The sequence below is a fragment of the Microcebus murinus genome, chromosome 17, assembly GCF_040939455.1.
Source record: "Microcebus murinus isolate Inina chromosome 17, M.murinus_Inina_mat1.0, whole genome shotgun sequence".
Classification (NCBI taxonomy): domain Eukaryota; kingdom Metazoa; phylum Chordata; class Mammalia; order Primates; family Cheirogaleidae; genus Microcebus; species Microcebus murinus.
The window spans coordinates 13,053,015-13,080,991 of NC_134120.1; the positions used below are offsets into that span (position 1 = coordinate 13,053,015).

The 27,977-nt window shown below is 32.4% G+C and overlaps 1 protein-coding gene across 2 annotated transcripts in view; it reads left to right on the top strand.

Annotated features, from left to right (window-relative positions):
- The window catches only part of PIGN (phosphatidylinositol glycan anchor biosynthesis class N), a 103,351-nt gene that overhangs the window by 18,335 nt on the left and 57,039 nt on the right, over nucleotides 1-27,977 (top strand). Inside the window, exons 6-13 of one of the 2 annotated variants that reach the window (XM_012774488.3) lie at nucleotides 1,797-1,903; nucleotides 4,887-5,011; nucleotides 6,187-6,317; nucleotides 7,248-7,364; nucleotides 9,570-9,610; nucleotides 12,262-12,321; nucleotides 13,717-13,809; nucleotides 14,482-14,537. In XM_012774488.3, coding sequence (XP_012629942.2) covers nucleotides 1,797-1,903; nucleotides 4,887-5,011; nucleotides 6,187-6,317; nucleotides 7,248-7,364; nucleotides 9,570-9,610; nucleotides 12,262-12,321; nucleotides 13,717-13,809; nucleotides 14,482-14,537 — 730 coding nt within the window. The remainder of the gene's footprint in view (nucleotides 1-1,796; nucleotides 1,904-4,886; nucleotides 5,012-6,186; nucleotides 6,318-7,247; nucleotides 7,365-9,569; nucleotides 9,611-12,261; nucleotides 12,322-13,716; nucleotides 13,810-14,481; nucleotides 14,538-27,977) is intronic. The other variant, XM_075993821.1, reaches the window with a different exon arrangement.

Sequence of the window (27,977 nt, forward strand, 5' to 3'; positions counted from 1 at the left end):
ACATATTTTCACCTTTTTTAACAAATCTGAAATAGGGATGTGTATGACAATGGATAGACATATCAGCTTAATTGGCAGTTTTTTCTTTAGTCGTACTTGAAATATTGGCATATCATATAGTTAGATAATATTTTTGATTCAATGAAATGGTATATGGCTCTATCACTTAACAGCTTTATGATCCTGGGCAAGTTAGATAACCTCTCTGAGCTTCAGTTTTCCTTTTTGTAAAATGTAATAATAATTCTATATCATAGTTTTGTCTTTAGAATTAAATTAGATAATTCATGTGAAACATTTACGATAGTGCTTATCACATAACTTCATTATAATAATGATGTTGATGTCTATTTCATTATACTTTGATAGATTATTAAGGAAGTTAGTAGATATTTAGATGAATATTTAAATGTTAAAATTTATATTTATAATTTTTATTTTAATATAGTGACTATGCTATGCATTTTGGCATTTAATATATATGAAATTTAATATATTGTGGCATTTGAATTTGTTGTGTTTGTTTATGTGCATGATTCTGCAAGTATTAGGACATCTCTTGATTAGGAATTTATATATATTATTATTTTTTAAATCAGTTGGGTAGATTTCATGTAGAGTGATTGATCATTTCACTAATGGAAACATTTTGTAATGTTATACTTAGCCATGGCTATAATTATAATAATTAGAACCACTGACGATTATTATGTGTTCAGAAAGCAAAATATATATTCAGAATTTTATATATAATGCTCATAGAACATTATTATACTGGGCAGGCCCCCAAACCTCAAACTGCTTTCTGTTATATGTTTCCTTCTTTGGAAAGCCCTTTGGCTTTCTGAGGGGCTGGTGTGGTGCGAGTAGATTAAGCTGCTATGGCTTGCCAAACTAACCTTCCTATTTCTGGCTGCAATTGATGGGATAGGACTGATTCCTGAATTGGAGACTGTGTAATAGGAATGTTCCATTTCTCGTAGTAACCAACAAGCCCACTCAGATCTTTTTATTTGGGATGTGAGAAGATGTAGTATGGCTAAGCAGTGGAACAGAATGATCAGAGCTGAATTGATGTTATAGGGATTGTTATTACTTCATTATATCTTTTCCTTATTACCTGCAAGAGGTTATCTAATGCAGGAATTCACTAAGTTGATTAAATTCTTAATAAAATCTTGCAAATGTGTAAGATTAATATATCTGTTGACCTCTTCAAACTATTTGGCAATAAGCAATATTTATTTTTTTATATTGAGAAAAATATATAGTCTATGAATAAGAGAAGTATAATTTTTAATTTTCATGTTACTTTGGGAAGGTTTATGTATCATGTATCTTCATCTATTTTATTTGTTTATTATTTTTTATTTAGAGATTGCTCTTTCTGAATTCATCTGTTTTAGATTACAACATCTTAAGAGACACACATTTTTTAAAATAGTTTAATCCTTAAAAGGAGACAAACTTTGTTGCTTATTTTTATTTTATTGCTTATTAGGATTATGACTTTGGCAAGTTAATTAAACTTACATGTAATGTATCTATAAAATTAAGATTATTATTGTGAGGACAAAAAGCAATAGAATATATTAAAGTATCTAGCATGGTCCATGTCACATAAAATAAATAAATGTTAATTATTCTTCCCACTTTTCACTTCTTTGTCGTAATACATAGTGCTTTGTGAAAAATTCTGGTTGTTTACAAAAATCTTTAATCTTTAAATCTTATATTTTGTGATAGTTTTAAAAAGATTTATAAAAAGTTTTATTTTTTCCAAATTTCCTTTTCAGGTGCTAGTGGAGACCATGTTTATACACATAGTTATGATGCGAAAAAAGAAGATTTTGGTGCCCATGATGCAACAAAACTGGATAGTTGGGTTTTTGATAATGTTAAGGTACGTGCCATTGAGTGGTTAATGTACAAAACATATTTTTTTACCTGAAGTACTGGAAACCAATGTGTTAGTAAATGTACCTTAAGTTTTTTCTGCTTGGATGAACTTGAAAGTTCTATATTGTAGCCCACTATTTTAAAAAGACTGAATTTTAAGAAATTATGTAGTCTAGAATAACCAATTAGTGGAATTTAAAAAAAATAATTTTAAAAATATAATCTTTTAGAATTCTGTGTTTATGATAGTAAAAGTAGCCCTAGATTAGGATTCAGGAAACCTACATTCCATTTCTAGTTTGGTGAATCATCCTAGGTAAATTCTGATGTTTTGTTGACTGTAGAACCAGTCTCTTGCTGTAGTAGACTATGTGAAATGTGAGAAAGCCTGTTGCAAAATGCTGTTCAAATGTTATATTAATACATTTATAATGACAAAGTAGATAATGTTTTAAAAAATTTTGTCCTTTAAAGAAAAATTAGGTAAGCAGATTAGAAAAGCAAAAACACGTTATAGTCATTATTAGGTTGGTGTATTAAATCCATTTTTGACTTAAGAGATTTTCAAGATAATATCAAGATATATCAAAAATATAAGATAGAATATCTTATATTCTAAGATATAACTTAGAATGGGTTATTAGGATATAACCTCATCGGCATTCAAGGAGCATCTGTAATTCAGTACTGTTAAGTATATTCACAATGTTGTGCATCCAATCTCCAGAACTTTTTCAACTTGTAAAACTGAAACGCTGTATACATTAAACAATAACTCCTCATTCTCCCTCCCCACAACCCTTGGCAACCACCATTCTACTTTTTGTTTCTATGCATTTGACTACTTTAGGTACCTCATACCATGATTAAGTGGAATCATACATTATTTGTCTTTTTTACAAATGGCTTATCTCACTTAGTATAGTATCCTCAAAGATTCATGCATGTTGAATCTATTCACTTTTTAAAAATGCAGTTCATGCATCATCTCTTCCATTAGGTCTTTGACTTTGCTTTACTTTACCCTACTTTCAGCTCGACTTAAATAACCCTCCTCTATATTTCCTTAATACTTTATTATACTGTGCTATAATTGTTGATGCATTGGCATATTCCCCTTCAAACCTATATACTTCCTGTTGGCAGAGATACTGACTTTTTCACATTGTTAATTCTAAACTCCTGTCAAGGAATTGTTTGGTACATAGATATGTGTATTAACTTTGATTAAGTTCAGTTCTGTGTAATAGAAAAAAAATATGGCTTAAAAGTTTATTTCTATCTTAGTAAAGATAATGGCAGAAGTAGACAACCAGGGACTGGTGCAGTTATGAATACTATCGTGATTCTACAGTGTCATTAAGAGCCAATCTCCTAAAGGTTTCCTCTAACCTCAGAGCATGAGTTTTATTTTCATGGTTATCTCATGATCCAAAATAATGCTAGATTTCCAGATGTCATTTCAGTGTTTTAAGCCAACAGTATGAGGAATCAAAAAGGACCTTTCCTCCTACTGAATTACATTTATTTCAAAGAGCCTTAGGTCCACATAACTTTTTGATTGAAATGTTTTTACTTAAAGCTCTTTGGTTACAACCATAAAGGCACGTCTAACTGCAAGAAACAATGGGTTATTTTGGATGTGTAGGTTTTGAGTATTGGCATGTCCCATAAAATCAAAGGTTTTTGCTAAGGGAAAAGAGGAGAATGCATTTAGCAGTCTCCCATGGTATATAATAAATATTAGTTGAGTATAGAAATGAATGAGTAGTTTGAAAGCAAAGAGACTGAGAAAAAGTGGGAGCTGGTAGGCATAAGTATACTGAGTATTAGAGGAAAAGAAACTAGGAGTATATTTTACCTCTTATATCTGGAAGATCATCTTTTAAAAATGAGAATCTAACGATGAGAGAGATATTGATCTCTGCAAGATTAGTATTTTATAGCTTCACAGATTGTATGTCTGTATATGAAGAAATAGCACTTTTTACGTAGCAGAATATTTTTTACCAGTCATAGAATAAATTCTAAATTTAACTCAAGTCAGTTGCTCAGTTTTTTTGATGCTATTTTAAACAATTGATTTCTATTCTTGAAGAGCTAGCTTCTCTAATGGTACAATTTGTATTTTCTTAACATTTATGATAATGAAGAATTATTTGAAAAATATTGAAATATTTTAGACTTTTGTGGAAAAGTTAAACATCTCTTGCTATTAAAAGCTAACATCTACTATAGTTAGAGACATTTATGTAAACAACAGAGGTATATTTTGGAATAGCTTGTTGAACTTGTTTTAAATAATTTAAAAGTACTCTTCATAGGTACTTGCATACACGTTCATGTTTATGTGGGTACAAGGTGAATCATTTGTCTTAGAAGAGATTTATGAATCCTGTTTATCATTATGAAATTGATATAATACTTTTTAAACTATGTTTTATTAAATAGATGTTTTTCTGTCACACAGTGTAAAGAACAGATTCTAGTTGGGGTAAAGGAAGTAATTAGGAGGCTATTTGCAATGTTCTAAATGGGAGATTATGGTTAAACTACAGTGGTAGTAGAAAGGACTATGAGAAGTGGTCTCACTCTGAATATGTTTAAAAATAATAAATCATTCTTAAACTATTACCATTATTACTGTTTTATTTTTGGCCCTTGCCAAAATATTTCTTCCATCTTCCATATTTTATTAAATTAAATTATAGGATGAACAATGTTATGAGATCTTTATGGAATCAAGATCCCCTTTGTATAATCTTTTTTTGGCCTAATTAAAACAAAGAAAATAGCTCACTCATTATTTAAACACAGATGTCTGAACTGATAGCAAAGACTGTGTTGGAAGGTCTCTAGGGCAAATTTAAACAACATAAGATAATTTTGTATTAATAGTTACATGTAAATTTAGTTAAATGTTATTATCGGTATTATTTTTTAAATAATAAGTGAACTAAATACTTTAAATAATTTGTTACATATAGGACTTCTTTCATGCTGCCAGAAACAACCAGTCTTTGTTTTCTAAAATAAATGAAGAGAAAATAGTTTTTTTCTTACATTTATTAGGACTAGATACAAATGGACATGCTCATCGACCATCATCAAGGTAATTTAATTCTTTGTTCAATTTGATATATTTTGAGGAAAGCAGCAATTCTGTTTGAACTTTTAAAGTATTATAATGTTTTATTTGTAATTATAACAACAGAACTAATATTTTACATAGCTATTGTAATATACAATAAGCTCTCACTTATATGAGATATAGTATTATTTAGTGGTTAAAATCACATGTGCTGTGGCTAGAGTACACATTAGTGTAAGTGAAATTTATCCTGTACATATATTCAATATTCTTCATTTATCAAAGCAGATAAAAGTATTTTATCTAAAATGTCTGTATATTTTAGTAGCATTTTCATTGAATCTTTTAATAAAAAGCATTTTAGGGTATTAATTTTTATATCACAAAAAAGATGTAATTAGCTATTCCTTGTGTATTCCATCTAATCACTGTTGTATCTAGCAAATAATTATATAAAGTTTTGTGTACTATAATATGGTAGCACTCCTTATATGACAGCAAATATTTTTCTCATTTTTGCAGACCATAAGAAAAAGGAAGAAACTATATTTTACTTTTATTCTTTATTTTGAATTTGGTTTAGATTACCCTAACTGTAACCATAAAGCCAATAAGGTTAGCTGCCAGTAATGAATTCCTCACATTCCCCTTCTTTAACCTGATGCACTGTTTTAGTTAATGGAATGTTCATACCAAACCAACTTTGTTCAACTGTATGGAAAGCTTAAATATAATTTCAAATCATATTCATATTTTGTTATTGTTCAAATCATATTTTGTTATTGTGTTTTATATTCAGACAGTAGGGATTAAAATATTGTATACTTGAAACAGTGATACTTATCTATTAATGTGGCCAGAGCAGTATAGAGTACATTATGAGACTCGAATTTGAAAGTCATAATTATCTCATTTGAAATCTTAAAAGTGTTCATTAAAATGTACTTGATTATTAATACCTTTCTTTTAAAACATCTCTGAAAACTAATTCAGGTTCTTTTGCTTTAATAAAAGGAGAAAAATATTTTTAATAATCTAAAGAGCTCTGATTTTTTTTAAGAGCTCTGATTTAAAAATATGAAAATATGAAATCTAAAAGCATTTCAGGAGTTACTGACATTGAATGTAATGAGTTCATGTTGAATAAATTTGATTTCTCCAAATTAATTTAATTTGTTTTTTTTCTTTATAAACAGGGACTATAAGGACAATATTAAAAAAGTTGATGATGGAGTAAAGGAAATTGTATCCATGTTTAAACATTTTTATGGAAATGATGGGAAAACGACATTTATCTTTACCTCTGACCATGGAATGACAGACTGGGGTTAGTCTGTCTTTAATTGATATGCATCTTACAATTAAAGTAGTGGTAAATGTAGCTTACAAATATAATCTTGGGAGGATTAAATACCTTAGTGTGTGCAAAGTGTCTAGCACATAATAACTGTATTCTTAAAATGTTAGTGTAAAAAATAACTGATCTTATATAAAGAATCTTTTTTCTAACTATAAAAAGAATATATATTCATTTATAAGTGAGTAACTATGAGTGTAGAGAAGAAAATAAAAAGTACCTATTATTTATCTACATGGAATTAACTGTGTGAGATGGCAAAGGGGTGATGTTAAGATTGCATTAATGAAGGACTTAGTACTGCTGAAATTCTGTTCTAGATAAGCCTATGCTTCCCCCATGAGATTTCCAAGACAAACACAGTGTGCGAGTAGTGAACAAAATAAGACAAAAATGAAGTTTGGGTCCTCACACCACAATGTAGAATTCTAGTGAGCTGCATTCCCACTTTATAAAGGGCTTCTTTTGATTATACCAGCCAGAGTAGCCTGGAAGAAAACTCAGAGACTTTATCATCCTCTTCAGGATGGACGTAGCCTACACTGCATGCCCCAAGCTTGGGTGATAACTGACCAAAGGAGCTGTCCCTGTTCTTTCTGTCTTTGGTGCTACTCTGGCAGCAGCAATCTTTTCTTACTATTTTTCTTCTTCTTTCAACTGGTTATTCAGCAGATATTTTGATTTTTTGTTTTGTTTTTTACCTGTTTGTTGTTGCTGCTCTGACTTGTACTATGGGAATATGTTTAAAATAATTGTTATGAAAAGTTATAAGCATTTGGGAATGTGCCGGCTTGAATTAACTATATTTAAATCAATTCTTTAAAACAAAGTATTTTTTTAAAAAAATTAGCTGTAAGTTCTTCTTTACTTGTCTTATTACTCTTGGTATCTGATTTATAGGTTCCCATGGGGCTGGTCATCCTTCAGAGACTTTAACTCCTTTGATCACTTGGGGAGCTGGAATCAAGTATCCTCAAAAAGTGTCAGCTCAACAATTTGATGATGCATTTTTGAAAGGTATAAATGTTTATCTTTATTGTTTTTATACAGATGATATTTTAAAATAAAATCAACGTTTAATTAAAAAAAACACTTTTCAAACTATAGTTTTAAATTCCTCATTTTGATATTTGTGCCATTGCTATTTCTCTACAAACACTACAAACCAAGGTGTTTAGTTTTTTTCTTTCTCCTCTCTCAGAGCTATTTGTTGTACGTTTCTAGGCATACCACTGCTAATCACTATTTAGAACTTTCCAAACATTTGGTAAATCAAATTTTCAATCTTTGTTTATTAAATTAATTTATTGATTAATTTGAATGTGAGGTAGATTAAATAAATAAGAAGAAATCTAAAGTTTCTTGGAGGTAAATCATAAATTTGGTCGCAATTTTCCAACCCAAATATTAATAAAAAGCATGCTGTTAGTTACAAAATCATAGTTATCTACAAGATATTAGATAAAAAGCTGGATGTGATACCAAGCTATATCTACCCTGGGCCCTAATAAAGACAGGAAGGCATGGTGAGTAATCTACTCAACAGTATATCTTCTCTAAGTAATGGTGCGTTTGTCAGTGGAGAGCACCATTCCAAATCACAGGCCTACAGAGGAGGCATTTGACAGAGTGCCAACATGATGCAGCCAGTGCACTGTCATGATATTTCCAGATTTATTTAAGCATAAAAATGAAACAAATCTAAAGGACTCTTTTTTCATCTACTATATATCTTTGGGATAGTCCGTGCCTTTACAAAACTTAGTATTTTAGTAAGAGAGTTAAAACAATTGTAAACAAAATTCATAGATTATTAACTGCTCTGAAGGAAATTAGGGTACTGTGATAAATAGATAAGAGGAAGTAGGGCTGGGCTTCTTTCCTCCTTGCCCCTCACATTTTTTATTGAGATATTTGGTAAAGTAGGTAAAGTGCATTAATCTTAAATGTATAGCTTGATGAATTTTGCATGTGTATAGGCACCATGTAATCACCACTCAGATTCACATATAAAACATTTGTAGTACCCCAGAAGTTTTCCCTTGTGTAGTAGGATACTTTTTGTAGAATGGGCTGATAGTAGGTTCACAATAAGGCTAAGAGGGAACCATTCATATGAAGGTGAGGGTGGGAGTGTTCTAGGCAAGAGAGATTAGCAAATGTGGAGGCATAAAATGGAGAGAGCTTAGCTTGTTTGAGGTGCAGAAGGCAGCTGATGTGGCTGGAGCACTGTCGGCTAGGAGAGTACAGTGAGTGGGGAGTCTGGAGGGGTAAGCAGGAGGTAGATCAGTTGAGACATGAAAGGCCATGGGTAGGGGACATGAAGTGAGTTATGAGTGCATTGCTATATCACTAAAGCGTGTGAAGTAGAGCACTGCCAAGATTCCAGTTTGTTGTAGCAGCTACCTTTCTGTCTGCTCTGTGATAAATGGATTGGACTGGGTCTAAATAGAATAGTATGAATAGTATGGGTGAATAGTGTGTTTGTATTTAGGAGATTTACCTTTATTTTAGTATTTGATTTCCCAGTGAATTATGTTTTAGAATCACATGAGTTGAGGCTTGTTTGTTGGTTCTAGCAGGGGAGTGCAGCTACTCGTATACCTTTGACTGAAGAATGGTCCTCCTCTATCTGGGAAGGTCATCCTCTTCCACCCAGCACACAGCTTCGGGAGGGACTCACATGGAGCAGTAAGGGAGAAAGGGGACACCGCCTAGCCAGCCAGATCAGCTGAATCTACCCTGGCGAACAATGGGAGACAGATGTTACAGCCAGGTCGCCCTCACATCCAAGAATCATGTGACTTTAAGAATTGTCACAGAAGGAATATATTTTTTCCTATATGAAAATTAAATATCATAAGTTATAGAGATGGGGGTGTGCATTTTTTCCTCATACAGGTGATTAGTGTGAATTTTTGGTGGCTGACTAGTAGAAGCAGAAACATATTTTTAAACCTTATTAGCTTATTAAAGCATTTAAAAAAGCTTAATAAATCATCACATAAAACACCAGATATTTACTTTTCAGTTATTTTTTTAACTCTTTTTTTAAAAAGATATACCTCTACTTTTTTAAGCATCCTTTTTATTAATACTTGGCTTAAAATAGATGTTTCCCTTACTTATGTTTTCCATTAAGTATTGATGACTCCTAAAAATCAAATGATATTTTTTTTAAAAATCTTAACACCAGGTCTCATGGCTGATTGTGTTTTTCAGAATGGAGATTGGAGAACTGGAAAAGGCGAGATGTCAATCAGGTCTGTTTCAATTTAATCACATTCAAATTTAATGTCATCTCCTATAAGAAGTTTAGACAAAAAATATGAAAAAATAGGTATGTTAATGATATTGACAAAGTCTTTTTCAAAATATTTCAATTACTAAAGGGAATACTTTTAGGGCAAATACTTCAGCCCAACTAATTTCTCTTGTGGGAAAATAAAAACCAAAACAAAACAAAGAAACAAGTGAAAATAAAAGAAGACTCCCTCAAAACAACACTGGATAATTATTTGTTATATAAATTGAAATTTGTGTGACTGTTAAATTTCTGTGATTTCTTCTTGTAGTTGCATTGCTTACTTTAAGCATAGATCTAATAAAGCTCCTATTGTAGTTTTCTCTCCAATAATATGTCAGTTAATGTTTCTTCTTTATTAACACATATTTAACCTTTAATTCTAATCAGTATCCTTACAAATGCAATGGGAAAAAAGTAACAAGAATATAAATTACTCAGCTAAAAACCTTCTGTACTGGAAAATGTGTGGCAAACCTAATAAAGTTAGACTAGTAGCATTGTCTATAAATATGAAGCACAGAATCATCATTGTTAAAAATATGTTACTTTCATAGCCATCTTCCCCATTTGTAGAAGGTGTGTAGCATCACTAGGATATGGCTTCCAAAGTAGCAGGAGTTTCCTGCCTTCCAGGTCGCCACACGAGCTGACATTCCTTACGGTGCTGGAAAAGCCAGGTCTAAAGTCTCACTTTTGCCCATAGTCACACCAGATCATAATCAGAAACTGAATGTAGATTTGGCTATTTTTTGTGAATTCTCAGAGTCTGTCAGCTAATACTCCTGCTTTAGATCTGCATCAGATAAGAATCTCTTTATTGATTCATTCTTTCCACCAACACGGTTACATGTCTGCAGTGTGTTTAAACTTTGTATTAAGTATAAGTGATGTAATGGTGAGTACAAGCAGACAGGATCCCTGCCCTGGGAAGCTTATACTTTAAGGGCGAGAACAGATACTAACTGAACTAGTTTACAAATAAATGTCGTATTGTAGCTGTGAAAAGTACCACAGAGGAGGCCCGTGAAGACATGAGAGCATAGAGTTGATGTATCTAGTAGACTGTGGTCAGCACAAGTTTCCTGAGAAGTTGAGGATCAAGCTGAGATTGAAAAATAAACAGGAATTACCAGGCCAAGGCAGTAGGAGGAGAGCTTTCCCTGCAGAGGGAGCAGCATGTACACAGAGCTCTGGTAAGAGGGAACATGCTTGTATTAAAGGGTCCTGAAGAAAGCTGGTGGACAGCGCAACAGAGACTGTAGGGTGATGGGAGGCAGAATAAAGGAGGCACAGACCCTGCAGGGCCTTAATGGGCCTTGTGGACTTAATCCCAAGCTTGGGGAGCCCTTGAAGTGTTTGAAGCCTGGAGAGTAATGCGATTCAGTTTATTGTGAAAGAATTGGCTGCAGCGTGGAGAAGAGATTAGAGGCTAGCAATGGGTTCTGGAGGAAAGGGAAAAGGTGATTAGGAGGACTCCAGAAATTTTCAGCTTTCTGGGGGATGGTACTTAGTACAGACAGCACAAATGGTAACAGTGAGAAGGATTGAGTGAGCCTGAGACTCCCAACAAAACCTCCACGTTAAATTAGGGACTAATGAAGGTATCTGAAAGGAGCAGGCAGTGAGATTGAAGAAACTCAGCTGTGTGGGGGTTAACAAAGGCCAAGAAAGGAGTGTTCTAAGCCATGTTGCTGAGGGGTCTAATAATAACAATAACAGTAACAGCAACAGTTGCAGCTACCATTATTGCAGGTACTTTAGAAGTTTTATCTCATTTAATCCTGCCATAACTGAGGGGGAAACTTTATATATATATATATATATATTTTTTTTTTTAACTGATAAGGGAATTGATGCATTGGAGAGGTTGAATAACCTGCTGAGATCTCAGAGATTGCAAGCAAGGATTTGAAACTGGGCATTCTGATTTCCAAGCACTTTATCACTGAAAATTATAAGGACACGGTCAATCATATTTAGAAAAAAGTGGATATTCCTAGCTCTCTTAGGAAGACGAGTCTGTGGAATGATAAAGGGTCAAAACAAGTTAGAGTAGGCAGAGGAATGATGGGAAGATGAGGAAATGAAGACAGAAAGAATGAACAACTCTTCCAAGGAATTGGACTTGAAGAGATGATATCCAAAGTGGTATTTGGAATCTTTTAACTAAAGAGTCTCTTCTCTGTTTTATATCTTTCCTGGATTTCACTGGCTGGCAAAATCTCCTTCTGATAGATTCTTCTTTCTTTAATTAATATATACATTTCTCCAGTTAAAATCTTCTTTCAATATTTATTTTCTGTGTAGTTAAAGCATCCTTTGCATGGAGTGAAAACCTGTTACTTAAAATGGTCAAGTTCTTAGCTGTTAGGATAAATAATTTTTTCCTTAATGTTTTCTTTTAAAATTTATTTTTTCATAAGTTCCTGCATCTGTAGCAAATGACATTTTTAATGATTAATATCTTGTGTTTCTTAAATAGATATTTGAAGATAATTGATTATAACAAATACTATGGTTATATTCCAAATTATAGTTGCGTTACATTATTTAATTTCATTGTTGATATCTGTAGACTTCTTAGAAATGAACTTTTTCTATTTTTAGGCTGATATTGCACCACTGATGGCTTCTCTTATTGGAGTTCCCTTTCCCCTTAATTCAGTGGTAAGGTATAAAATTATCAACTCTCAGTATTAAAAAAATATTGCATAGTAAAATTTACCCTTTTTTAATGTTTCCATATAATCTTCGATTACATTTAAAACTATATATTCCTGTATATTTATTTCTAAATATGTAATACCTCATAATTGTGTGTGTATTATAATCTATAACATGGAGCACAAGCCCAATAGCTTTTCTTTAAAATTTTTTATTTTACAACCTGTATATGATTCATATCTTTGTAGTCTAGTTATAAGTGATAACAGTATATAGATAACTTTTTGATACAAGCCCCAGAAACTAAGTATATTTAATGGGAAATTATTGAAAAGATATTGGTGCTTTACTAAATCTAAGGGGTGCTTGAAAACCACGCTTTGAAATGACCAGGAACCAAGAGAGCTCTGGAGACTTAGAAGAAGGAACCACAACCATGATCCCATGGCAGAGCCATTCTGCTCAGGGCACTGACACTAGGGTAGAGAAGAGTTATACCTGTTTAGTGTTTGTTTTTTGACTCTCAAGAGTCAAATTCCAGATCATCTAGCTTGGGTTATTTGTCTACCTTGATTATAAGCCTACTATGTTATATTCAGTATGTAATACCATAAATATTTGAAGAAAAATTTAACATTTTCTAACTATCTCAACAAGCAGAGAATTAAATCTATCAATCATACAGAATAACATTACTGAAATATAATTAACACTACTTCCTTAACCATTTGAAAACAAAATAAGTCAAACAGCTTATTAACAGTTTTAAGAATAACAGAAGATTTCTCAATACCGAAGATTTCTCAACAGAAAATGTTAATGCTGTTAAGAATGGTCCTCGATCCTGAAATGCCAAAAAACAAACAAACAAAAAAAACTATTCTAACCAGCCACTCTTATTCACTCTTCAAAGTCAAACTTACTTAAAAAAAAATGCCATCTAACTCAGAATGCTGAGTAATATGACCCCAACAATCATAAGTGTGTGTGTATGTGTATAACTGAAACAAAAGTTTCACAAAATAGTCTTTACTCTTACTATGTATAGTACACTCTCATATGTCTTATGTCTTTTTTTTTTAAGTATAGTGGCTGTGATTTACTATAGTGATTGTTTTTTGTATATGAAACACTTAGTTCATTGCCTAGAAGATAGTACTCTCTCAGTCAGTGCTAATTTTATTGAATTCAATTCATCTTTTTTGCTTTATTTACTTTGTGAGAAAAATGATAGGACATCTTTCAGTTATGGTTTTAAAAAAGATTTTTTCTTTAACAATTTCAGTTATTTGTCCCTATGCCTTATCTTTATTGCATTCCTTTTAAGTGTGTTTTGTGTTATAAGAATAGCCTGAGCTTTGTTAATACTAACACTAAGCCAGTCTTTATTATTTGCAGGGAATCCTTCCTGTGGATTATCTTAACAACACTGATCTCTTCAAAGCAGAGAGTGTGTTTACGAATGCAGTACAGATTCTTGAACAGTTCAAGGTGAAAAAAAATGACAATACTACAATTGTAAAATCGAATATATAAAGTGAAAATATTTGATTTTGTGTTCTAATAAATGCTTTTTATAATTTATTATCTTTAAATTTTGTGTATTTGACAAGTATTTCACATTTCTGGGCTGTAGGTTTCATGACTCAGTTTGAAGGTATAGAATTGCCTTTGAGGAGTGTCCCTAATGTAAGATTACCATGTATGCTTATAAAGACTACAATCAAGTTACCTATAGGAATTTGCCCCACAGAAGTAGTATTAGAGATTGTAACATTTCTTGACATTCCATGTACATTATTAGATGATTAGCTTAAAGAGATGACCCTTTGACTAAAACTTTCTGTTATTCTTAACACTGTTAATAAGCTGTTTGACTTACTTTGTTTTCAACTGGTTAAGGAAGTAGTATTAATTATATTTCAGTAATGTTATTCTGTAGTATTGATAGATTTAATTCTCTGCTTATTTAGATAGTTAGAAAATGTTAAATTTTTCTTCAAATATTTATGAAACAATATAATAAACCAAACTCCATTTATTTTCAAAGTATTATAGTTAACCATCCTTGAAGAGTTATTTTAATGGATATTTATATTTCAAAATGAAATTCATTAGTTTTTTTCTCATTTATAATAGAGTGTTTTCATGCTTGGTTCCCAGGTAAAAATGACTCAGAAAAAAGAAGTTACCTTATCATTTTTGTTCACACCATTTAAGTAAGTCCCTTATATTTCTTTATTAACTTGAAGGAAAGAATTTATGAGTTGATGCTGATAGGATAATTTAGCTTACTTATAAACTTTGTCTTTTTGTATACATTAGTATAAACCTCAAATTGAAATCTCTTTATTTTTGTTAAATAATGAGCCAGATGCTAAGATGCCTTTGAATGGCTGGAAAAGGGGATGGAGAGATGGAGAGATATATGAGAAATACTAAGGAGATGAATTCAACAGGGCTTTGCTGGTTGACTAGAAGGGTATAAGGGGCAGTAAGGAAGAGGAAGACTATGACTCCCTGGCTCTTGGCTTGTTTGCTTAAGAAAATGCTGGTACCATTATGGCTTATAGAAAGAAGAATTGATTTTAGAGACAAGGATGAAGATATTAATTAATTAGAAATAGGGGCTTGGATCTCAGGAGATATGTGTTGGTTATGAAAATTTTGGAGCCATCAGAATACAGGTGATGGTAGAAACTGTTACACATATAAGAGCCTCTAGGGAGAATGAAGAAAGGGACAAGTAAAGGCCAAGGATAGAATTCTGGGAAACATTGACTCCTACTGGGTGGGCAAAGAAGAGAGCCAACTTTGGTGGGCAGTAGATTTTGCTGTCTCAGATCCCAGGAAGAAGTGTTTTCCTTGAGTTAGGAAAGGGAAGATCTGAGTCACAGACCTGGCTTTGCCGTGTATGACATACTGACCATGTATATAGGCTTGGGCAACCTCTTTTGTAGTACTCAGTACTCAGCCTCTTTTGAGGTTCACATTCATTTAGCAAGGATTTTGCTACTGGCCAAAATAAATATAAATTGTTTCATCTGTGAGTCTTAGGGATGTGATTAATGACTTCATTGGAATTATTTTACTTATTTATTTATTTTAGAGGCAAAGTCTCACTTTGTTTCCTATACAGGAGTACAGTGGCTAGATCATAGCTCACTATAACCTTGAACACCTGGGGTCAAGCAAATCTTCTGCCTCAGCCTCCCAAGTAGCTAGGACTACACATGTGCACCACCATACGCCTAGCTAATTTTTAAATTTTTTGTAGAGACAGCATCTCACTATGTTGCCCAGGCTGGTCTCAAACTCTTGGGCTTAAGCGATTCTCTCACTTCAGCCTCCCAAAATGCTGGGATTATAGGCATGAGCCACCACACTTTGGCCTTCATTGGAATTATTTTAGACAATTTATGTAGCACAGGTGTGATATTCATAAACTAGAAAGGCTTAAATATTGTATTGCCCTCTCAATAATATGGTTGTATGCCTGAGCTTATGTGTGTGTGTGTGTGTGTGTGTATGTATGTATGTATGGGTGTATAATAAAACAGAATTTTATAAGTCATCATATAAAATTAATTACCCTAAATATATCATTAGGATATTATATCAGATATATCTCTTATGCTAATTCTAATTTTTTATTATATTATAGTAGAGTTGAGACTTGTTAGTGGAATTCAATCTGAGGAATATGCAGATGTTCATCCCTCTTTCAAGAAATATTTATTGATTGACTACTATGTGTATTGTGAATATAGCACTGAATAATATAGACAAAGACTTTGCATTCATAGAGTTTATTTACAGTATAGCAGTACAGACTAACCATACAAAATAAACAAGTAAACAAAGAAATACATTATCAATTCCTGGTATGAAGACTGTGAAAGTGAGAATAAATTAGGGTTATTTTACTTTAGCCCAGTCACTTTAGAAAGGCTGGTCTGGGAAGGACTCTTCAGCAAAGGTTCAGGCACACACTACTTTCCTTCTTCTACATGGCCCGTTAACTGACCATAAACTTTCCATAATTTGATGTTCAGTGTCTGCCTGCACGCACATATTTAGAGCAACAGCTAACTTTGTGTCACCTGGGGCCTGGCAGGATGCCTCATTCCCACTCACTGGCTCACCTAACCTGGAAAAGAGTGACCAGCCCTGCCTATAGACCAATCTGGCTAAAAATCACCACTAGCTGAAAGCCTGCAATATGACCAAAAAGGCCTAAGATAAAATGAGAAATTGACTCATGAGGAAATATATAATTTAGTAACAGAACAGAACCTAAAAATATTAAAATTCTCAGAAATATGTAAGAAACTTTTACATTCATAAAATTAAACCAGCACGAACTTTACAAAATGAGAAAGAATACAGGATGCATTAAAAACAATAAGGAAAAGAAATACAGCTAAAAACTTAAAAGACAGAGAAATTGTATAGAAATAGTTCAAATGGCAGGCAAATCCTCCAAGTTAGAATAGAAAGTGAGCAGACCTCCAGCTAAATGAAATGAATTTTAAGTAATAGAGGGTTTGAGTAAGAAGCTAGAGGAAATTAAGAACATGATGGCATACATAGAAAGCATACATTTCTTCATCCTTCATCAAAAAAGCAATGACAATCAGAAGCTGAGGGGAAAAGGAAACATTTCAAAATTTACAAGAAAGCATGCTTCAAATATGAAAAAACCTCAAGATGTGGCATGATTTGAAGCGTCGCTGAGAGTGTGAGAAAGGGAATTCATTTGAACATTGTCACACAGATCTAGGCTTTAAAGAAATAGATGGGAAAATCTAATCATAGCACAAAACTTTGTTACCCAGTGAACTGTATTTAAATAGTCATAATAATGTAAATCGTAGTTTTCAGCTTTAGAGTCAGCTATAGGCAAAGCAGAGAAGGATTAATTATGATTACAGAACAGAATGGAAATGTTACCAACCTTGACAATGTACAGTATGGTTAGTTAACAGGTTGGAATGCAAAGAGGGAAAGAAATGTACATGGACTGGTAATGGTGCTATTGTCCATATAAAATAGAATATGGAGAATTCTATCTGTCGTCAAGTGAGTCAGAGGTTTAGGTATTAGATTGTTAAAGTAACCAAGGTAGCCAATAGAGGAGGTATATAGCCATATTGATGAGAAGGAGAGCCAGTGTTGACATGCAGTCAACAGAAAGTGCCTAAGGTCATTAGGTCAAGAAATAGTAAGAAAAGCATATTAAAAAAATGGAGGTAACTATCAGAATAACTTAAAAATCAACACATGTGAAAGTTTTTGGTCTAGTTTGATTAACTGAGAAATGAGAAAGGTGGAGTAGGGACTTATTGATTGTCATTGTATGTATATATTGCTTTGATAAAACATATCTTAAAAAAGAAACAAAAATTAGATATGCTAATCATTGACAAAAATCAAGTTGAGTATGTAATAGGAAAAAAAAACTACTCATAATAGAAAAAAAATACCCAGGAATAAAATATTGAGAAATGTGTATTGTGGTGAAAACTATCAAATTTTACATAAGGACATAACAGACTATACAAACAAATGTTGAATAGTACTGTTCAGTATTGTAAAAATGTCAGTCCTCTCTAAATTACTTACTAAATACAGTGTAATGACAAAGGATTTTTAATATAACTCAAGAGAATGATTTTAAAATTTATATCAAAAATAAATTCTCAAGAATAGCTTAATTCATATTGAGAAAGAAGAACAAGATATGAGATTTGTTTTACTGGATAACAAACACATTCTAAATCTGTTATAACAAGTGTGATATTGACGGCAGGCAATACATATATATTAGTGGAACTGGTTAGAGAGTACATAGAGGGACTAGTGCCTACAGATGTGCCTCAACTTACACTGGGGTTACATCCCAAAAAACTCACTGTAAACTGAAAATATCCTAAGTCAAAATGCATTGACTACCCCTAATGTACTGAACATCATAGCTTAGCCTCACCTACCTTAAATGTGTGCAGAACACTTACATTAGCTTATAGCTGGACAAAATCATCTAACACAAAGCCTATTTTATAATAAAGTGTTGAATATCTCACATAATCTATTGAATACTGTACTGAAAGTGAAAAACAGAGTAGTTGTATCAGTACTTGAAGTACAGTTGCTACTGAATGTCACGCTAATGTAAAGTTGAAAAATCCTAAGTCAAACTATTAGAAGTTGGGGGATTATCTGGATATGGGATTTGGTTTTGATAAAAGATGACATTTCAAATCAGTAGAGGAAAGAATTGTACTAGGGAAATTAGCTGTTTATTTGGAAAAAATAAGCCTAGACCCTTTACTTCATTTCATTCATAAAACTAAATTCCACATTGATTAAAGAACAAAATATTTTAAAATAAGTAAAAGTGCGAGGCCTGTAAATAAGACATAAAATATAAATAGTCATATGGAGAACATGGATTTGATTATATTAAAATTAAATCCTTCTATTCAATAAATTAATATGGAAAGTTAAATAAATTTCAGATTAGGAGAAAATATTTATAAAATATGTTACAAGTATTGTAACTTATAGACTCTATAAAGAATTAAATAAAGACTTTATAGACTCTATAAAGAATCATATAGAAATAATTTTTTCTTCAGTAAGAGAAAAAATAATGACCTTATTGAAAATGGATGAAGGATAACTGAAAATTCACAAAGGAGAACATGCAGATGGTCCCTAAATTATGAAAAGAGGATCTGCCTCACACGTTTACTAGGCACTTTTTATGTGCTTCACATTTAATAAGTGAATTATCCCTCAATCCTGTGGAGTGGTTACTATTACTTCCCCCATTTTACAAATAAAGAAACTAAGCCACAAAGAATTTAAATAATTTTCCTGAGATTTTTCACCTGTAGGTAGCAGAGCCAGGACTTGAAACCAGGCAGTCTGACTTCAGGGTCAAGTACACTTTTAACTGGAACAACCACTTTGCAACGTAGTTTTTGAGTATCTCTTAAAAGAGTGCCCAAACTGTATGCCTAAGAAAATCCACTTCTCAAAGTCTATTCTCAGAGAATTGCTTGGATTTGCACAGTATCATTTTTATAGTGAAAACTGGAAACAAATGTCTATCAGTAAGAAAAATGGTCAAATTAACACTGGTAATATCTACACTGTAGAATAGTATATGGCAGTTTAAGAAGAATGAGGTAGTTTTATACATGCTTATATGGGACAATTTGTAAGTTGGATTGTTGAGTGGGAAAGGTTGATTATGTAACTATAATATATTATGTTCATGTAAAAAATATAGAATACTACTACTGGTACACGTGTGACTGCATAGGAAGGGTATGGAAGTACACATACCTAACTGATAGAGTGCTTTAATGAGGATATTAGCTAGCCTTGTAATAAGAATTTATTCATTATGTATTAAATTATATGAAATTGGAAAAGATACCAGAGCCAGATGGAATACTAAGTTGAAAATGATTTTTCTATCATTTAGGGAGATGTTAGTGGCTTAAATTATGTGTTAAATTATTTTTAAAAGAGCATTTACTTTTACCTATTAAAAAAATTCATTCATCTTTTGAGGTATTTTGAAACAGATATATTTGAGGGCATTAACTAAATATCAGCTCTATATTCCAACTCTTTAATGTTCAGTATACTAGGAGAAACAATTATCACTATTTACCATCTGAGTCAATGGACCCTTTTATTTTTATTTCTCTAATCCAGTGAATTTTTTTCATTTCTACATCATCTGTTTCTTTTTTGTTTGTTTGTTTGTTTGAGACAGAGTCTCACTTTGTTGCTCAGGCTAGAGTGAGTGCCGTGGCATCAGCCTAGCTCACAGCAACCTCAAACTCTTTCAAGCAATCCTGCTGCCTCAGCCTCCCAAGTAGCTGGGACTACAGGCATGCGCCACCATGCCCGGCTAATTTTTTCTATATATATATTAGTTGGCCAATTAATTTCTTTCTATTTATAGTAGAGATGGGGTCTGGCTCTTGCTCAGGCTGTTTTCAAATTCCTGACCTTGAGCAATCCGCCTGCCTCGGCCTCCCAGAGTGCTAGGATTACAGGCGTGAGCCACGGTGCCCGGCCCCATCTGTTTCTTTTTAATCACCTTTCATTTTTACATTATTTGTTTTTTTAATCACCTTTATATATATGCATAATGGCAGCATTGTCTTCTTAGTAACTATATTAATTATTAATAAATATTGGCCGATAAACATAAAAGATGAAATGATACTATTGTTGTACATCCTTAGGTTCTTGTCACAAACTGTTGTGTGATGGAATTTTCCCTATCGAATGAATATCATTCTTCCTTTTTATTCTTAGAAATACATTGTTCATGTCTCCTTTCTGTTTTTTTTTTTTTTTTTTTTTTTTTTTGAGACAGAGTCTCACTTTGTTGCCCAGGCTAGAGTGAGTGCCGTGGCATTAGCCTGGCTCACAGCAACCTCAATCTCCGGGGCTCAGCGATCCTACTGCCTCAGCCTCTCGAGTAGCTGGGACTACAGGCATGCACTACCATGCCCGGCTAATTTTTTTTTTGTATATATATTTTTAGTTGGTCAATTAATTTATTTCTATTTTTGGTAGAGACGGGGTCTCGCTCAGGCTGGTTTCGAACTCCTGACCTTGAGCAATCCGCCCGCCTCGGCCTCCCAAAGTGCTAGGATTACAGGCATGAGCCACCACGCCCGGCCCCATGTCTCCTTTCTTAAGTTTGACAAAACTCATCTAGGACACTGACATGTGAAAATTCATAGTCTTGAGATTTTACTTGTGTGATTAATTTCACCAGCATCATTAGATTTGAGTTTATTAGTATCTTCACCATTCTTCTATTGTCTTCTTTAATCTTTTCTAGCATAGTTATCTATCAGTAATTGATGAATAATAAAATAATTCCTAGGGTGATGAAATTGTAAATGTTTCAAGACATAAAAAAAATAAGATCACTACAATTCTATATCCTAGACTTGTCGAAGAATCCAGTGGGTCTGTATGGTAATTGCATATCCTGTTTTATCCTATTTTTTAGAAAAATAAGTAAATTTTCTCTTTGATATTTTAAAGACCCTAAAAAGAATAAAAGCCATGAAATATTCATTCTGACAAATAGAAGTGCTCAAAAAAGAAAAGAAAAGCTAAAATTGGGTCCAGTGGACCCTGATGGTGTTCCAAGATATGGCCAGCAGGTGGTGCTACAAGACTAGGAGAAGCATAAAAGGTTTTCATACAGGTAAAAGTACTTTAAGAAGGAGGAAAAACACTTAACATCTAAAAGTATGTACTAAATTATATAGTATAGAGTATATAGCATAGAGGCCAAAGTAAGACAGAAATTAATTTAAAAGAAAAAAATGCCATGAAATGAGGGAAAGAAATCTCTAAAAACGTCTTTTAAGAGAGATTTTAGGGGGGAAAATGTAACTGGGAAGGAGATATATAGCTTGGCAATAGAAGCCAAAATGTATGTTATCTTTTATTTGAAAATCATTATATATCAGTAAACTCAAGAAATTTTAACAACAAACTGTATTTACTACTAAAATGACGACAGATATTTGGTTCCTTTTAATTCATTTCTTTCTTTTACCTGATAAAAGTTCCTCCTTTAGACCAAATTTAAATATTAGTTTTATGTGAACCTTTCTATCACTTTTCCCACCTGATTTACTAATTATTTATAAAAAATATAATTTTCTGCTTCAAAACTGAAATTCACCTTTTTGGAAAAAGCTTCTATGTATCACGTACATACATAGGAAAATATTATTCTTTTATCCACTTATGGCATGAAAGATGATACAATCCTATATCATTGATCAAGCAAAAGGAATGCAAATTGTTTTAGAAATAATTTTTTATTCTTCTTTCTCTGTTTTTATCATCTTGAATTATTTTTGCCTTTAATCCAAATAGACATTCTTAAAAGGTATCACTAATATATTAGGTTATGTGTAGATGTGAAGGAATTTTTTTTTTTTTAGCAAAAATTATAGTAAGAAAAATAGAATACTTCAAAGGAGATCTTGCCCTTCAATTATTATGTCATCCTGAATAATTGATAAAATTCTTGATAATCCTAAAATGCGGTGTTCTTTCTTCAGTATTTAGGTAACCATGAAAGAAAAAAAGGAATAGTAACAATTACAGCAAAGAAATGTACACAGTTTAAGAAAATTCTTTTTACTTAAACATAACATGTTAATTATAGATTCTCTTAAAACTTGGTATTTTCAATAAAAAATATTTAGTCAATAAAGGAAGTTTTCCTCACAAATTACTATGTAAAATATTGTATTTCAAGGATGTTGCCTTTCAAGTTAGTACTCTATTAGTTTATTCATGTCTGTAACCATGCATAGATTAAGGGGAAAACTAACAATGGAAAAAATGTCACTTTTCCGCTTGGGTACCCTAAATTCTGGCAGGTGGTAGGAAGATGTATTAGTTTTGTAGGGTTGCCATAGCAAACAACCACAGCCTGGGTGCTTAACACAGCAGAAATGTATTCTTTCACAGTTCTGGAAGCTAGAAGTCCAAAATCAAGGTGCCATTAGGACCATGCTCACTCCTGCAGAGGCTCTAGGGAAGAATCCTTCCTTGCCTCTAGCTAGCTAATGGTGTCTGCCTGCAATCCTTTGTGCTCCTTGGCTTGTAGCCATACCATTCCAATCTCTATCTCTGTCATCACATAGCCTTCTTCCCTGTGTTTCCATCTCCAGATCTCCTGCTTCTCTTGAAGACCCCTGTCATTGGATGGAAGGTCCACCCTAATCCAGTATTAATTTATTTTGCCTTGATTATATTTGCAAAGACACTGTTTCAAAATAAGGTCACATTCACAGGTACTAGGGATTAGGACTTCAATATGTCTTTTGGGGGCACACAATTTAACTTTCAACATAAGGTAACAGTTCACATTTGTCATCATTTTAGTCATTGCAGAGAAATTATCTCTAATGCTTCATTGATTCACTTGCTTAACCAATATTTATTGTTTTCTTAGAGGTAGTGGGTCGTGGAAAATAAGACAGATAGAGTGCCTGTCCTCATCAGACTCAAAGTCTAATGGGTATAGCAAAAATTACAATACGGTGTGATAAGGGATAGTTCAATGTAAAGTATTAGTGACAGTTTGTTTTCATAAGGACACTTGAGGAGCACCAAACCCACAGATGAGAGATGCAAATTTACGGAACTAAGGAAGTTAACAAGACAACTTCAGTGAAGACTGTTGGGAAGAGGGCTATTGTATTTGTTGTTGCTACCTCAGACAGCAATTGAGATGGAGACGTGCAGCACACTTCTGCGGTAGTAATAGCCACTGTACCTGCTCTCATTAACTTGACACTAATTGCCGTGGCTGTAGAAGGTCTGAGGTGGGTAAAAAAGTGGGATATAAGGCAGTATGGCAGTGGTGTGCAGGTAAATGTTGAGCAAGGGGCTTGGCTCTCTGAGGGAGGGAAAGAGCCCAATTAGTAGCATTTGCCAGTTTCAGTGGTGTGAATACTCACCATGACCAATTTCAATTTTGCAGTGAGTGGGGAGATCTGTATTTCAAATGAAGCATCTTTGCATACTTATGTTTCAATAATATTTCTTTATGATGACTTTTTATTTTAAAGCCAAATAGAAGGAATTAATAGTTATTTTTTTCTGCTTTACATTTTTCATGTTAAATATATTTAAGAAACTATTGTAGCAAAGGGACGGTAGATCCAGATATAATAATGAAATATTATAGCCTTCTAGAAATAATGGAGCTTGTAGAATTTAATGAATATTTTGAACATTTCATTAAAATATTTTAATGATTCGCAACCCACTTTGGTAATGCAAAAACAAAGGAGAATTTTTCCTTATATCAACCTAAATGAACTCTTCTACCCTTTCTTTTATTTATTTTTTGATATGAATGGCTGCATGTGGGCCTCCAGCTGTACCCTGAGCTAAAGCTTTATTCTCTAAGGACTGTCCATACAGTGATTCTTGAGTGTGGTACTTTTTTCTCTGGTGATCTCTTGTGGACCCCATCTGTTCTAAAGTTCCTTGTTTAAATGTAAAATACTCTTGTGGCCCAGTTGTTTTAATTATATTTCTAGCTTTGTGATCTGATCACTTCTGAGTGGCTTTGGCATTCCTCCTGGCTGGCCTCCAGCCATTTTTTTCTTTATACTTTTTGCTACAAGCAAATCTCATCATCTCCAAAGAGGGTTTCTCTGGAAGCCTTCAGTTTGCCACATTAATAAGTATCTAATAAGAGAAGAAGAAAATAATCAAATTGCTTTCTCCAGTTTGAAATTCAGAAATTTTACATTTTTGTTGTAATGTCATGAATAGTAACAATGACTTTTCTTTTTAATGTGTAGTTGTTTTTAGGTATCATATTTTTAAATTCACAAACAACTCTTATAGGAGTTATGAAATGTTATTGACATTTAAAAATTGGCACTGAAAATATTTTAGAAGATAAATATTTTAGAAGATAAAAAGCTGAGTTAGAAGCTTTTATAAAGATTTTTATATGTTTGTTGATATGTTTTTCATGTATAATTTCCTACTCATTTTCTTATTGAGAAAATAGCTTCATGTATTTTTAATTGCCATTTCCATCATCACCCCTGTCTTCATTATGTATTGTCTGTATGGCTTGGATACCTAGAGTAAGCAAAACACCACAAAAACATTTATTTGATATATACATCATAGACAGAGAAGAAGTAGATAAAGAAAACGATTGGAGTTCAGATAATAATACAGGATTCAGAAAGCAATTCCAGTATTTTATGAGCAAAAGCATAGAAAAAGAGAGGGTCTCAGAGAAAGAATACTTTCTAATTGGACATTTGAATTGGGTCTTCAGTTATTACATATATCACCTTACTTTACAGAACCCATTCTTGAAATGCTTTTAAGTTATTGCTTTATCCTCACATATTATTATAATTAATGATTTTGGTCATAGTTTATAGTAGTTCTTTTATCCCAGGTTAATAAATAACTCAGAACCTGTAATATAAAATGACATTTTCTGTGGTAAAATTTTAAGAAAATGACAAAAATGTACAGTGTTTACAATGAATTCATAACATCAATATTTAGTATATTTGGGAGAATTTAGAAAAATGCATTGATCAATAAAAAGTGTGATAAATTAATCACTTAAATTCCATATATGTTGAAATAATCTTTTTAGGACAAATACATAAAATCTTATGATATTTTGTGATATATGTCATAGTATTTTTGACAGTGCTTTTGTCAACAAAAATTGAAATTATATAGATAAAAAACAAATATAATGATCGATCCAAATAGAGATTGTTGTTTTGAGATTTTTTTCTCATGCTATTTTAATTGTAAACTGTTAAATATAATCTTTGATGGATTTTAGTAATCATTAACTACTAAGTCATAAAACTTTTGCAACTTTATTATATTTCAAATTATTTTTAAAGTTTTCCAAATTATTCTTTGTGAGTAATGTATGATGTCATGAAAACACTGATTTCTCAAGTATATTCACAACAAATTAATATCTCACTAGGAAGCATTTATAAGTGCTAGTCCACTTTTTGTTATACAATTAGATTTATATGGAGGTAGAATTTATTAATCATCTTTGATTTGTGGAGGTCAGGTAATCAGGGCTTTCTTTATTGGCATCTGAGAATGTAATTTTATTCCTGAAGTCTTCTCTTTGCCATATTATTTAGTTTCTTCAGCCTTCTCTTAAGGAAAGTTAATTTTCAACCCTTTGATTGATTTTGCTACTATTCTGAATTCTCTCCAAATTGTCTTGTCACCATTTTGTGCCATAAACCTAGAAGCAAGGAAGTGCTGAGCAGATGTATTCATTAAGAGGAAAATGATAAAAATCTGTTATTGGATTCTAAGAGTATTATAAAAGAAATATTAGTTGAAATAAAAATAACATAGAATATTAAGGAAGTTAGTAGAAATTTAGCTTATATGAGTAATCTAGGAAATTTAGGTTGAAAATTTCCCTTTTTTATCCATACATAATAGATGTACATATTTTAGGTGTATGATACATTCATATAATCAAATCAGAGTAATTGGGATATCTAGCACCTTAAATATTTATCTTTTATTTATGATTAGAACTTTTGAATTATTCTTTTTTTTAGCTATTTTGAAATGTATAATAGATTAATGTTAACTATAGTCATCCTACTGACTTATCGAACACCAGCAGGTCTTATTTCTTCTATTTAACTGTATTAGTACAGCCACTATGGAAAACAGTATAGAGATTCCTCAAAAAATCTAAATACAGAACTGCCATATGATCCAGCAATTCCACTACTGGGTATATATTCAAAAGAAAGGAAATAAATATATCATAGGAATACCTGTACTCTGATGTTTATTATAACACTATTCACAACAGCAAAAATGTGGAATCAATTTAAGTGCCCAACAGTGGATGATGGATAAAGAAAATGTGGTATATATACAATGGAACATTATTCAGCCATAAAAAGAATGAATTGCTGTCATTTGCAGCAACATGGATGGAACTGGGGGTCATTGAGTGACCATAAGTGAAAGAAGCCAAGCACAGAAAGACAAATATCACATGTTCTCACTCATACGTGGGAGCTAAAATAATAAGTTGAAAAATTTCTTACCACTCATTCAGATAAATAGAATTCCTCTCAAAAGGTTGTGAGCTTAAGAAGTATCTACTTTTCTGAATTGTGGAATAAATAATGTATGTGTTAATTCATGTATAACAATAAAATATCCAAATAGGCATACCTTTTAAGTATAAAAAAATGTTAAAATACTTGTATTTATTGCTTGAATAAGATTTAGAATGAGAATTTTTACTTCCATGGTTTGATGGGTTAAGTCTGAGTAGGTCTGGACACAAGGAATTGGAATTCTAAGTCTCTATGTGACTTACTTGAACAACTTTCTCCAGGACCAAGATGACACTGCCAGCTGCTGTTGGAGCCCTTTTATATTGTGCCTTAAATCTTCTCTTAGCATTATTTTAGTCTCTGCATTCCAATGTGTGAAATGAAATACCTTGTCTTCTATATTGTTCCCTGAACTATCCTCCTTCTATCTAGCCTGTTTCAAAAACAGTTTCCTCTAAGAAAAACTGATGAATTTTAAAAATTCATTGATGGATAACATACATGAAGAAAAGTATATAATTATAAATGTACAGCTATGCATTCCTACAAAATGTATATACTCTTGTAACTAGGACCTGGATAAAAAAATAAAACATTACATCGTCCACAAGTCTCTTTTATGCCCCCTCTAGGTCTCTACTTTGACTTATAACCACCACAGAGTAGTTTTGCTTATTTCTGAATTTACATAAAGTGAGTCACACAGCATGTTCTCATTTGGGCCTGCCTTCTTTTGCTCAGCATTATACTTGTAAGATTTATCTGCGGTATTTGATGTGGCAGTACTGTTTTTCATTGCTGCGTAGCACTGTATGAATCTGCAATTTACCTATTTACAGTTGATGGACATTGGATTGCTTCTAGTTTTTGGCTGTTACATATAGTGTGTATATCTTTTGATATATATATATACACACACACACATTTCTGTTGGTACTTAAGAATAATTTTGATGAGTCATAGGTT